This window comes from Python bivittatus, unplaced genomic scaffold (assembly GCF_059951505.1).
Source record: "Python bivittatus isolate LINGU-HERP-01145 unplaced genomic scaffold, Pbiv_v1 ctg000980_np1212, whole genome shotgun sequence".
NCBI classification, from domain to species: domain Eukaryota; kingdom Metazoa; phylum Chordata; class Lepidosauria; order Squamata; family Pythonidae; genus Python; species Python bivittatus.
Window position 1 is genome coordinate 61,102,626 of NW_028277125.1, and position 13,955 is coordinate 61,116,580.

General features: G+C 38.1%; 1 protein-coding gene across 3 annotated transcripts in view; it reads right to left on the reverse strand.

Annotated features, from left to right (window-relative positions):
• ADAM12 (ADAM metallopeptidase domain 12) overlaps window positions 1-13,955 on the reverse strand; it is a 291,574-nt gene that overhangs the window by 37,133 nt on the left and 240,486 nt on the right. For all 3 annotated transcript variants that reach the window (XR_015794354.1, XM_088131906.1, XM_088131905.1), the window contains exons 15-16: window positions 304-412; window positions 6-204 (exon numbers count right to left, since the gene is read on the reverse strand). Coding sequence is in view for 2 of the 3 variants with exons in the window: in XM_088131906.1 (XP_087988032.1) it covers window positions 6-204; window positions 304-412 (308 nt within the window). In the remaining variant the exon portion in view is untranslated. The remainder of the gene's footprint in view (window positions 1-5; window positions 205-303; window positions 413-13,955) is intronic.

Below are 13,955 nucleotides of genomic sequence, written 5' to 3' on the forward strand. Positions count from 1 at the left end.
CTTACTTTTTCATCTTCACATTTTGTCCCAGCCAAGACAAGACCCGGATCAGGCATGTCATCCCCCAAGTAAACGTGAGTTCCTCGGCACAGAATTTTGCCTCCTCCTTGTAGTGGGATGTTTGTTTCTATTGAGACAGCATTGGTACCAATTACAGGTCGGCTTGCTCCCCCTTGACACTGAATTTTTCCACACTTTGAATCTCTGAAAAGGGAGGAATAATGTAAACCACTGAAATATCATCAGCCTCTCTATTAGCACTGCTTGAGTTACTTTTGTTCTGGACAGATGCAGAGTTTGTACCTTGGCTCACACTTGGCAAAAGAACTTTTGGAATCCTTGCCACAGTTTCCATATGGATCTCCTGCAGAATTGACTCTCTCAAAGCATATCTCAGGAGCAGGTTTAGCACCTAAAACAGAGGCAAAAATATTTATGAAGGATATAAGAAAGTGGGAACCTGGTAGGGAAGAGTGAAGAAGAAAGTAGAAGAGGGAAATCCTTGGATTACACTGTAGAATCTCCCCCCTCTTCCTTCCAAAAGGCAAACAGGTGCCTCTACCCACCTCTGTGAAATCATGAGATTATCAGCTATGTTCACTGCAGTCCATTGGAGGTAAAAAAAATGTAATGGATGCACTGTAATTGCAATAAAGTAGCCATTCACCCATAGAAAACTTACTATTTAAGATAACTACTCACATTTCACAATTATAAACATATTCTTAAAGGGGTGTGTGTCTGTGTGTGTGTGTGTATGCAATTGGCTGCAGCAAGAAATATTTTGTTCCGGCTTTTAGAATAGACTGTGATGGAATTCAAATTTCATGCTCAATCATCAAGCCATTGTTCAGTTAAACATGGTTTATTAAATAGGCTACAATTCGCTGGGATCACATTAAGCTCAAACACATTAAGCCCAAACCAACAAACCAAGTTATCCCTTAATATGATATATGATACCACCTTCACAGTAAGGTCAGAGAAAATTTTGTCTGCTTCCGACAGATTAATACTGTATTTGTATGTTCTTTTTCAGCTTCAGGGAAAACTCAGTGTGGCCTATAGCCAAAGTACAAAATTAGCAAACAGAAAATCCTGTTTCTCACAATATAACTAAAATACTGGACTTGCATGCTAATTATTCTGGGTTACTAGCAGCCTTCTATACTCTGAGACTTGGACTGACAGCCTTTGCATTTAGTTCTGTACCCTCATAATTCCTATTCAACCTGTACATTTCTAACTAGCAGAAATTTATACACCATCCACTTTTTCCTCTAAATATTTTTTTTCCTGCTCAGATAAAGGTAAGCAAAAGTAAATAGAAAGTAAGCAGATACCCAATTGTCAGCCCTTCAAGGTAGACCAGACATGAAACCAAAGTCATACAGGCTAATATCACTTTTATTATAAAGTTATAGTAACAGAATCTTGCAAGTTTGAATGTGCTTCCCCTCTCCCTTCCTTTATCTTTGTGAGAACTAGGGAAAATCTTGTCTAAGATGTTTTCTCAGGTTACAGTCCTGCTTCAGACTCAGGTTTCATTTATCTGACTGCTGTTTTGGTAGCAGCTCTTCCTCCTGTCCCTCAAGGTTATTCCTTCTTCCCATTACACCAGTATATTGCTAGTTGAGCAATGGGTGAGGTAGAAAAACAACTTCTTGAGGGAAAATATTTTATTTCTGTGCCATAAATTTTGAAGAGCTACATATTTCTTGCATTGTAAATTGGCAGACAGGTAAAAGGCAGAAGACTGATGCAAGATGGATGGATGGATGGATGGATGGATGGATGGATGATTTTAAAAGCTTGGGTATCATTGGGTCTTTACTGAGATTGGATTTCCAATGAGCAGGATGTGTTTGTATAACAATTTTTTAAAGCCTACTAAAATATTTTCTCTTATGAAACTTTTAAATAGTAAGAATAGTAAGACTATTGATTACCTGAATAAAATTCACGGAAAAAAAGTTTAAGTAAATTTTAACTGTTTTAGCCTGTTTGAAGCGCTTGATTGCTCAATGAAAGGTAAATGCATTTGAGTAGATTATGCAGCAGCTGTACTTTTTATGATGAGACACGCTGAGGAGGAATAAAATGTGTGAATATATTTCTAGCCAACTCTTTTCACTTTCAGGCTTGAAAACTGTACCCACTGGAACACTGAGTCACGTACATGCAATCCTTCTTTTTCTCTCTCTGCTTCTCTTTCTCTGCAATGGTTAAAAGAAGCCATTAAATCTGTCTACTCCAGTATTCTGTTCCAAAAACATTTATCTAAATGTTTTTTGATGTCATGGTGCATGAAAGGATCATCTTGTGGTTTATCCCCAACAGCTGAAACCTACAAATATATTGTGTCTTTATAGAATAGAAAGAATAGCAGTGGTGGGAAAGTCTCTTATCTACTGCAGATTTATATGATTTATTTATGTGAACATTAATACCTTATCTTTCTAGTGGTTATGCAACAAATGGCTTCCATATACAAGTATAAATCTATTTCTGAGACAAGAAATTGAGAAGATTTAACTCAGAGGAGAAAGAAAAGAAACAAACTTTTGTTTTAGCTTTTCTTAAACTGTTAAAGTTGGAAATCTTAGCTGATCAATTATAAATAACCTAGCAATTTACCCCAGGCATAAAAGATAACAATCCCTTTGAGCTGATTTCTACTCCTGGTGTCTACTTGGTCACAACCAAGTAGTCGTCTTGGCAATCAATGTGAAAATAGTTTCCACTGCCTTTTTCTGGATTTCTTTTTGATTTAGCCTAGTCTACATCTCTGTACTTCCCACTGGTCTCCAATCCGAAGCATTCCACAATCAGAATGAAGAATTACTCCTAAAATAAATTTAGGAGTATAATTTAATTTATATCCCATTTTCTGGGATTCTTGAGAGGAAGGAAATCAGAATTCCTGAGAGGAAGGAGATCAGAAAGCATGAGCTTGAAACACTGGGTTTTCTGAACCCTGTCCCATGTGTCTTGCTGGAACTTTCTTTAAAATATTGTACCCAAAACAGAACTTTGGAAGCACTGCAGAAGACCAAGTGACTTTTAGGGCATTCAGATCCCTATGGTATTATTATTCAGGTCCTGAGAATAGAAGCATTTTATAGCCCTTAGCTACAAAAAGAGTACAGTAGATAGTGGATTAAAAAAGGAGTACACCAAGAAAATCTGAAAAATAGAACGATACTTCCATTCTCCTCACGGCTTGATTACTGCAACATGCTCTATATGGGATTGTTCTTGAAGACCACCTGGAAGCTTCAACTGGCCCAGAAGGCAGTGGTGTCACTAGTGATAGGCATGCCTCAGAATGCCCATGTGACAATTCTGCTTCTCAAGCTGCACTGGTTGCCAGTTTGCTTCTGGGTGTGATCCAAGGTGCTGATCCAAGGGACTGTATCTCCTGTGGTACCAGCCCAACCAGTTTGATCTGAGAAGGCTGGCACACTCTGGATTCCTTTGATTGCCATCTATTGGGACCCCAGAAGCATGCTTTCTCTGTCATTGGTGCCTGCCCTCTGGAATAAGGTTCCTCCTAAGATCTGGGTGGCTCCCATCCTGAGGGCATTCCAGAGGGCCTTAAAGACCTGGTTCTTCTCCCAGGCTTTGGGTTAGGGTGGTTGGAGTCCCTTGCTGGGTGTATATGTTTGTTGTTGTTGACCAGATCTGCCATTTTGCTACTGTTATATGTAATTTTTATTGTTTTGTTTTTTACACTATGAGCCACCCAGAGTCAACTGGAGTCAGGTGGCATCTATGTCGAATAAAGTAAATAAATAAATTCTATTCCTGTGTTGCTTAATTCTTTCATTGGCACAGTAAGAAATTTCCTTCATAATCTCAATGCAGGCCTATATAACTGAAAGCCCTTATTCCCATTCTTCAACCACTTGGTATGTAGCAGGAATTTATTGTGCTACTTCTATAGAAAATGTATGTGTGTGTTTCTTTTCCCTTTTCAGTTCATCCTATTTATACCTTTCCAATGAGAGCTAGTTCTGGGGATGGAGAAGAGGAAGATTCCTTGCACTGGGGGAAAGATTTATCTTTCTTCTGGGCAAATCTCTATAGATCTCTCTCTCCCACATCTGATATCTGTTGCCTGGATAGCTGGCCAGCCAGCTAGCCGCCACCCCACTCCGCCCCAGCCTCCCAACAAATAGGCATTTAGCAAATAATGGTATGCAAAAAATTGTCTTCTAAGTGACTTGAACTGGTTGTCATTGTCTTTGAACTGATTGTCATTGTTAGTGCACTGGTGAAAAAACAAAACAGCAAAAAAAAAAAAAAAAAGTAACATTTATAATGTCATTCTTTTTTATATGGGATTTTTAAAATCATCTAAACTAAGTTTATGAGCTTTCAAGGGGAAGAATCTTACCTAGTGTGAGCCAGGCTGAGATTTTGGGATAGAGAATAGCACCTTTTACAGAAGAACTTGGCTTGCAAACAAGTCTTACCACCATCCCTTTCAAGTGGCTTTTAAGCCTCAGTAACACAATAATTTGTTACCATCTTTGTTTCCCTGCAGCCCATATGTCTAGTCTCTTATAATACCACAATGTTATTATCGTTCAAGTTATATTTATGTAAAAATAAGGAGAATTGATGGCATGAGTACAGCCTTCCCCAGCCTGGCAATGTCCAGATGTGAATGGACTATAATTCTCATCACTCAGTAGCCAGAATGCCATTCCTGATTAGAGATGCTGCTGGAATTCAACATATTGGAGAGTATCAAGTTAGGGAAAGCTGAAATAGTAGCTTAAAATAAAAGCACAAACTAAGAAACCGTCGGAAAGATACTTAAGGAAACAAACTGTGATATGTTTCTTGAAGAAACCCATTTATCATAATTCTACCAGATAAACTGAAGCAGAAAGCCTTGTCTCTCTCTATTTTGCTACTTGAAGAGGCAAAGTGAAAATGATTTGTGAAGATTTCTAGCAGATTGTTAACTTGCTGAAACAGAATGAATGCTTATCTTACTTCCTATCAGCCATCAGAACTTCACACTCCAAGTTAAGATTTGTCAGCCTTTTTAGCTGAAACCTCCCACCCTATTTCTAAATTTGTGTAAAATAATTTCATTGTGGTTCATGCATCACTCTAAAGTAAGGTTTGCCTAATTATGGTTGAATAATTGAATAGACTACAATGACAACTCACTTTGGATTCCTATAACACACTAAGTCAAATCAAACAAACCATTTTATGGTTTAGCTCAATATGTGAACCCAACCTACTTGTTCTCACACTAAGTGCAGATCTTCTATTGTAGAGCAAACAGACCATTTCTCCTTATTTCCATTTTATACCAGAACACAGAGATTATGTCGATCAGTGTGGACTGAGCAATATAGTTTCCTGAAAAAGTATTACGCCTTTTATGTTTTCTGAATTTTTGCTATCTTTGGCACTGTATCTTATCAGAATTTCATGTGGGTCCTAGTGTGTATGTATATACAGTGGTACCTCGGTTCGTGACTCTGGTCACGAACCAAATTGGTCGTGAACCGAATCAAATTTTCCCATAAGGTTCAATGTAAATATGGTTAATCCGTTCTGACCCCTCCGAATTTGGTCGCCAATCGATTTTTGATCGTGTCCCGAATCAAATTTCCCCATAAGGTTCAATGTAATTACAGTTAATCCGTTCTGAACCATATGTTTTTGTTTTTTTTAAACCGCAAAAATAGGACACAAAGTACAGTACGAAGAGAGAGAAAGCTAACCTTGCTCGATGCGACTCCTGGCGTGGAGGACAGGAAGGCGGGTGGGGAGGCGGTTATTGCTTGGAGGGAGAGTCCCCCTCCCTACAGGAAGCCGCGACCATGCATCACGGGAGGGAAAATGGCCGCGGATCCTGTTCGTAACCCGATCTGGCGTCCGCGAACGGAGGCAAAATTTTGCGAACGGAGCTGTTCGTGAACCGAATTGTTCGTGAACAGAAGCGTTCGTGAACCGAGGTACCACTGTATGTATGTATATAAATGTGTGTGTATGTGTATGTGTGTGTGTGTGTGTGTGTGCGTGGATAGATACATATAGATATATATAGTCTGAGTGAACAAATAGCACCAACTTTTGCTGTTGTTGACATTTATTTCATGAACATATCCTGAAATGTTTCACTTTTGACTTATCTGTCCTTACAACTTTCCTCTAGAAGTCTGGGCCATCCAGGTCTTTTTTGGCAAATTTGGGAGCCATGATTTCTACTTTGCTACTTTCCATGAATCACATTTTTATCTACTGCTTTCCTATGATGCCGATAATAGCTGAGAGCCAGATAAAGTGACCTGGCTATGAAGCTTCCAAACAGCCTTTAAAATGGCCTCTGCCTAGAGAGTCCCTGAAGAGGCCTCTTTATCCAATTACTAAACTAAAAGAGATGTGAGAGAAAGACGGTATAGGTGACTGATGAAGTAACTCTACAGCCAAGTATCTCTTAATTTGGATGACAAGACAGAAGAACTTAGAAGTGTGAGAGGAAAAAACTGATTTTATTAATACTTAAGGCCTTTGTTAATTGTAACATACAAATAAAACAAGCTTATAGAGCAATAAATAAAATTGCTATGTGGACTAGTTTTCAGTCATGGAAAGGAAGTCAGAAAATAGATGGACAAAGTAAAATGCTGATAAAAGGAGTGTGACACGAGGATGGAACAGGGAAGTGTGGTAAAATTAGCACCAAGGATGGTAGCTCATCCTGGGAGTCATGATTGTGGTTTGTGGTTTTGAAGAATAAAAAGGATTGTTGGGAGGGGCTCGGGGCCACTTGGCCAAGCTGTCTTACCTGATGGGTTGTTCATGATGGTCCTCATTGCAATGTGAATCTAAGTAAGTACCTTGTATGCTATTGGATGAATTTTACTTGCTTATTGAACTAACATTTAATAAAGCTTTTAGAACTTTGAAGTGACTTACTGTATCTTCTGGTGTGTCTGTCTCCCGTGTTTAATGAGGTTTTTCCCCTGACAGAAGGAAATTAAATAACACCCAAGAAATTATGATGGGACACATGTTTCAAAGATACTCATAAAAGTCTTTAATATATGCCCTAGGGCTAAGGACAAAATCATCAAAGCCACCATGTAAGTCTTGAATAACCTTACAGTAGTATCTCCAGCCTGCTTGCCATAGGGCATCCAGGAAGTAACATAGCTGAATGACTACTGGGAGATCAGCAGGAAAACTTGCTGACATTGCTTGGTGACACTCTAAGGATTACACTAAAAAGAGTAAACCTTCCATCCAGAGAGATCATCATGACAGTATCTTTTTGCAAGAGACTTGGGATCTAGAGTTGATGGGTATGTGTCCAATCTACCATGGACTACCCTCAGTGTGAGAGCTAGCCAAATTTACATATAACTCAGGATTATAAACTCAGATTAACTTCAAGCAACTAGCACTGGGGTCTCTCCTTGTGCCTTTTTGGGCATGGCTATTACTCTGAAACCTGGAGATCATAGGTTTTTTTGTTTTTTGTTTTTAATAATAATGTGTATTTTCCTCCCCAGCAGCTAATAAGGCAAACAAGTGGTAATTATGACAAGCTCAAAGATGATCTGTTGGCTCTGAGGCTAGGGTATTCTGCCTCAGCACTAATACTATCCGGTGATATTAACACTACATTGAGCCCAAATGATGCAATACTTTAGCTCCATCTCCAAATGGCTTGATTCATCATCTACCCCATTTCTTCAAAGGTAAATAAATTGGTGACAGTAAATGAGTCTACCAGTCCCCTCCTAAAATGAGGTTATATATTGTGGTGGAAGTGGTTTTATCATATTGTCCCCAAATTTAATCACTATACCTATTTAGTTTAAAATTAGTATTCAACCCAATAGTATTTACCTCCCTGTCATTGTGAGATTATGTACCAATACTCTAGTTCGTTGTCTGGAGTATAATAGTTTGGATAAAACTTTGATGGACAGGGACTATCAAATTAGATATACTAGGAAGCTGGAGGGGGCAGCCCTCAATTTTTTTAGTTTATCTATACCAGTGTTTCTCAACCTTAGCAGCTTTAAGATATGTGGACTTCAACTTCCAGAATTCCCCAGCCAGTCATGCTGGCTGGGGAATTCTGGGAGCTGAAGTCCACATATCTTAAAGTTGCTAAGGTTGAGAAACACTGATCTATACCTTCACCATCAGCCCATTCCAGCAGGTAGTAATACGTACTTTCCAACAAATAATCAATAGTAATCCAGAAGCAATAATGGCTAAGGTCACAAAGAAGAATACTAAATTCAAATTCCAGACTAGCTTCAACTGAGAATGTATCAAAGCCAGGTCCAAGCTTGTTGAAATGTACAGGGCCTAAAGAGCTAATATTAGCATCATTTCTGGTGCTCTGTATTTTACAAGACCTTCTTATCTTCCTGGAAAAGAAAAACCAGAAGGCCCAATTGGACAATTGGCGTAAGCTAGCCCTCAATATTCTGATTTCTTGTGAACTACTTTTCCCAGAAGCCACATCTGAAATGGAAAGATATTCTAACTTCAAAGCCTATAAGCCCTCAATATTCTGATTTCTTGTGAACTACTTTTCCCAGAAGCCACATCTGAAATGGAAAGATAAATATCTCCCGAGGTTTGGGCAAAACACTTCTGTGCTCTATTCAGTGATGATTTAAATCACCTGATCCCTCCTCAGTTCACCTGGTATTCCAGGCTAGCTTTCAATGTCTCCTCTGAGATTTCCAAACATATTATCCAGCTGAAAAATGGAAAAACAACAGGGTATTCATGATCCAATTGTGGCTGAACTTGTAAAGGTTAACTCTAACTAGTGGACCCAGTATGGACTTTTTTATTCACCATACCAGTAATTTCCTCCAGCTCCCTTAATGACTGAAGCCAATGAGCCAATTTATAAGAAAGAGGACTAATCTTATCTGGGAATTTTTGTCTAATCCGCTAAGCATACTTTGTAAACTCTGTACTAGGCATTTTGATTGGAAATCAATTGACTAGCTGGATCAGTTTAAGGTACTGGCTGAGAAGCTAGCTGGGTTCAGAATGGGACAGTCAACATTCAATTATTGTATAGTGCTGCATCAATTACTATAATGGAAAAGTATTCTAACCACCACCACTATTGCTTTCATTGATTTAAAGGCAGCATTTGATTCAGTACCTTCTTCCAATGTCCACAGACCATTACTTTTGATTCAATGAACTTGAATAATTCACAAATATTTTATTGTGCTGCCCATTCTTTGTTATCTGGCTCTCAATTTCCTTGTTATCCAATTTTTTTGTAAGTCTGATGAAACAACTACTTCACTGAGCAGTTCTTGGATATCTTCAGAAGAGTATAGAGTTAAGTTGCTCTTTGGAAACCTTTGGTTAATATATGTATATTTACCCATGCGTATTCTGCACATTACAGAATCATCCACTCAGTTTAAGTTCAGTCTGAGTATTTTATTCTTTTTCTTCTCCATTATCATCTTGATCTTTTGTAACTGAAACAAAGACTTACTTACTTACCATGATGAAGACAGCCAAAGCTTATGAGATTTATACAAGTCAGGGCTGGCCTAAATTGCCCTGATTATTTAAAGGCATATTCAATAATTGAGTCTAGTCTTCTGTTTAATTAAACTGATTGCCCTATGGGGGTTGATTACTTTTCATACTTGCACATTGCATGTTAGATGACATAAGGAAAAGCACTCTGCCATGGCAGATGTTGCTGACAGTCATGGTGAAGGGACTTTATCCTCCTGGCTTGCCACGCAGTGTGGGTTCCAGTGTCTGCCCCCGCCAGGGCACTGTAGTTGTCGCCATTTGGCCAATGGGCAGCCAATGCCCAGCTAAGCCACCACCCCACTAGCCACTGTCCTCTCTTCTGCATGTTAGACAGAGAAGGAACTGAGAAACATGGTGTCCTGGGGCTGCTGTTGTTGCCATTCCTTCTCCCATCCCATTTGCTACCTGCTTTGCTTGAAGAATGAGAGGTAGTAGAGGATGGGGATTATTTGAGAGTATAAACAGGCATGTAGATAGAGGTGATCCAGTTGACACTGTATATTTAGATCTTCAAACAGCTTTTGTCACCAAAAATTCTTGAATAGTTATGGATCACAGGTCCTCTTATGGTTAGGTAACTGATTAAAAGGCAGAAACGAAGGATAGGAATAAATGGACACCTAAGATATTAGTTGTAGAAAGACTCTCGTGATGATGGATCTTTTGTTTTTCTGTTTCTTGCTGTAGCATAAATGGGGACAATTGCTATAGCAGTTTGGTATAAGGCAAAGGGCAGAAAGCAATGAAAATAGTATCTGAAAAATAAAAGCAATTTCTCTTTCTCTGCCAAGGAGAGTCTTTCTCCCTCTCTCTCTCTAAAAAGGAAGAGTTTCATTCTTTAAAAATGAAAATACTAAGTATTTTGATTTTATTATTTATTTACTCCTTGAGTCACCAAACTCTAGGTGACTCCCACAGAAAAAACAGTAAAACCATAACAACAACCAATAATATAAAAGATCAAACACAAAATGCCATAGGTAGTATGTTGCTATGCACAGTTATAACTTTGCCATACCACATGCCCTATGGAAAAGAACTGTTTTCACTGTTCCTTTAAGGAAATCAAGGTAAGGGGCAAAATTCACTTGGACAGACAAGCTGTCATTTGAATCCCCTCCCCAGTAATATCCCAGGGGTTAAGTATCCAGAGCAACCCCTCCCTACTAGACCACTTAAGAAAGGTAGATTCTAGCTGGAGAAAATGGTCCCAGAGGAATCATTGTGTACGGTTTTATACAGTAGGTAATGACCTTGAACTGGGGCTGGATGTCTACCAGCAACCAGTTCAGCTCCTGAAGGATACTATTATTTTACTAAACTGTGTGACACAGGTCACCAAATGGGCAAATGGATCCTTCAGTAGCAGCCTCAGTTTCTGGGTTGTCTTCAAGACAAATTGCAGTAGTCTGTTACATCCAATGTGTTTCAGTTAGATACAGCTTTAATTTTTAGTTCAGGTTTTGTGAACTAAATATGAAGTAAATAGTTTTAATATCTCTTCTCGCAGAAAGAGATGGAAATGTTAATCTAGGGTTGTGTGTACAGAGAAGGCTTCAAACCACTGCTGTGGCAATGGACATGGACATTCCTTAAACTCACCCTGATTATGAGATCAACCTCTGCATTAGGATTATTCAACCTGCATTTCTATACATATTTCATCTAGCAATAAGTCCAGTTGAAAACAATTGGACTTAAGTCTAAATACAAAGAACTGCTCTGTAAGATGCCTTTGGAATTTTATAAATGGTCTCCTTTTCTTTCTAAAGGTACTATAGGGTACTTGTGATATTAATTTTCAGAAAGGACAAAAAACCAGAATATAGAGATAGAAAGATATATGCATGTGTAAAGAGTCCTATGTGTATTTGTGGGATTTTATGTACAGTTGTCTTATATTTCTATTCTGACAGTTAATTCTTATGGTAAACAACACACATGGTTCACAAAGATAGTATTATTTACCATTTAACCTTCCCATTTATACCTGTGGCAGTCATCACAATATTGATGACAGTATTTAGTCATCATCATAAGTATTCCCATTAAAAAAATGTACAGGCACCCTCATTCAATTTCATGAATTTAAAGTAAGGATTCATTTATTTGCAGCCTTAGAAAGTTCCAGTTTGTTAAAGGCTGAGGCTTCTTTTCTCTCAGAAAAATCAATGTTTCTCTCACCAATGGATTTATCTGCATATCTAAGCATCTCCTGAAAATGCCAATAAAAGCAGCAGATAATATTCAAATGCATTCTCCTCTACAGAACTATCAGTCATATCACTATACAGCAGTAGGTCACAGCTACAGCAATGTGACTTTATAAAAATGAAGTATTAAAAAGTTTTATTCTTAATTTAAAGGCAGAAGCTGCAGAAACAAAACAAGAATAGAACTTTTCTTATATAACACAGACCCTATCATAAATGTGCCTTGAATCCAGTCTGCTAAATAATATTTCTTTAATATGGGATTCTTTATAGCACTTTAAAACATTCTTTCTATTATGATATTTTATTGGAATAAATTATAATGTTAATGTTATTTTTTTAAAGAGAGATTTAGGATTTGCCAATATTTGAACTAATTTTAAATCACAAGAACAACTGTAAATCTTAGTGGAAATTTTTGAACGTAATGGAAATTTTGGAATTATTTCTTTAATTGAATGCAAAAAGAATTCTCAGATAAATTCTTAACAATCTGCTACATGGAGACTTTCTTCAAAAATTAATTTTTCTACTTTCTCCATTTTTGCTTAACAGCTATACAAAATGACTGGGAGCTTGGGAGGAGAAGCCACCAGGTATCGATGTGTTTTTCAGCAGATGCCAGCACAGCATTCTCAGCTCATTAACAGTGTTCTGGTAGCTGTAGCCGACTTTTTGTTTTATTTATATTTACATTAGGGCTGTGCAGAGATTTGGATTTGAAGGGCAAAATGCCATTTGGATTGCCTATGGGTGGGCCTTCTGCACCTGTCTGGAACAGCTTATACCAAATGCATCTTTTCTTGGGATCACACATCTGTTGCAGAAGCAGCTGTAATGGGACCCAAAAGGAGCTGCGTATGTGCCTACGTGTGCCCTGAAACACATCTTGCCCTTCAGATCCAAATTTCTGCAGAGCTCTAATTTATGTCTTACTTGTCATCCAGTAAACATACAATACAGTAAAGCTTTATTCTGCACATCATCACTACCATCGTTAGCAGCAGCAGCAGCAATTGATAAAAACTGCATTTTAATGTATGCTATAAGAATTGAGGTTAAATTATACAGTGGAATTAATCAACAGAAGAGCTACCTAAAAGAAGAAATTACTTAATTCCTGAAGCCTTTCATCTGACCTTCTCTTGGAAGGACTCTTGAAATCCAGGTAACATCATGTTATTTTAATCAACTTTCTTAATTCATTCCTTATTGCCCTTTTTAGGACCTGGCTACTCTCAGTCATTATTTTGTAGTCTAAATGGCCTATTATGGCAGTACACTGTTGACAAAAATGGAGGCAGAAAAAGTAACATAGCTTATTAATGAAATGCTGGAAAAGGGATGGTGCAGAAGTACAACAGCAAAACATTTTGAGTGAATGGATATGCAGTTTTCTAATGCACTTCCTCTGTCCTTGATTCAGATTATTTTATCAGCCAAAGCCAGATAATGGTTGAAGTCAGTTCCCAATCTGATAGAAATACATTTGATGGTACAATTTCGTCCTAATTCAGCCTCAACTATGACTTATGTTTTTAGAGTTAATGCTATGCATTTACATAGTGGCTCTCGTCCCAGAAATTTCTAAGTGCTTAAGCAAACATAATAGTAATTACTTCTGAGAGGTAGGCAAGTATTTGCATTTTACAGTTAAGTAAATTCAAGCATAGCCTTCATTTATGAAAGGATTCAGCTGTTCTCAGTTGGGGTGGTTACAAGTAAGGACAATGATGGTAAGTGGGAATCTCCATGCTATGTTTAAGCATGTGCACAGTTCTAAAGTGAGACCTATGGCTAGGATCCAGCAAAAAATCTTGCTCATTTTGGCAGAATAGATACTGACAACATATAATGAGCTGCAACTGATATTTCTGAAAGCCTGAGATGAGCTCAGCTCAGCCTTCTCCAGCCTAGAGCCTGTAAGATACAGTATGTTGGAACCACAGGACCATGCTGGTTGGAAGCTGTGGTCCCAAAACATCTGGAGAGAGACAGTCAGAGAAGGATGCAACATTTTAAGTGGCGGCAACAATCACTGCCCAGAAAACTTTAAGCTTAATAGGTTAATAGAGGTAGATGTATATCAAGACAAAGAGGTTAACCTAATTAGAAAATATCATCCTCTGCATATTTTAATTCTATTCTTCTAACATAACCTTCACC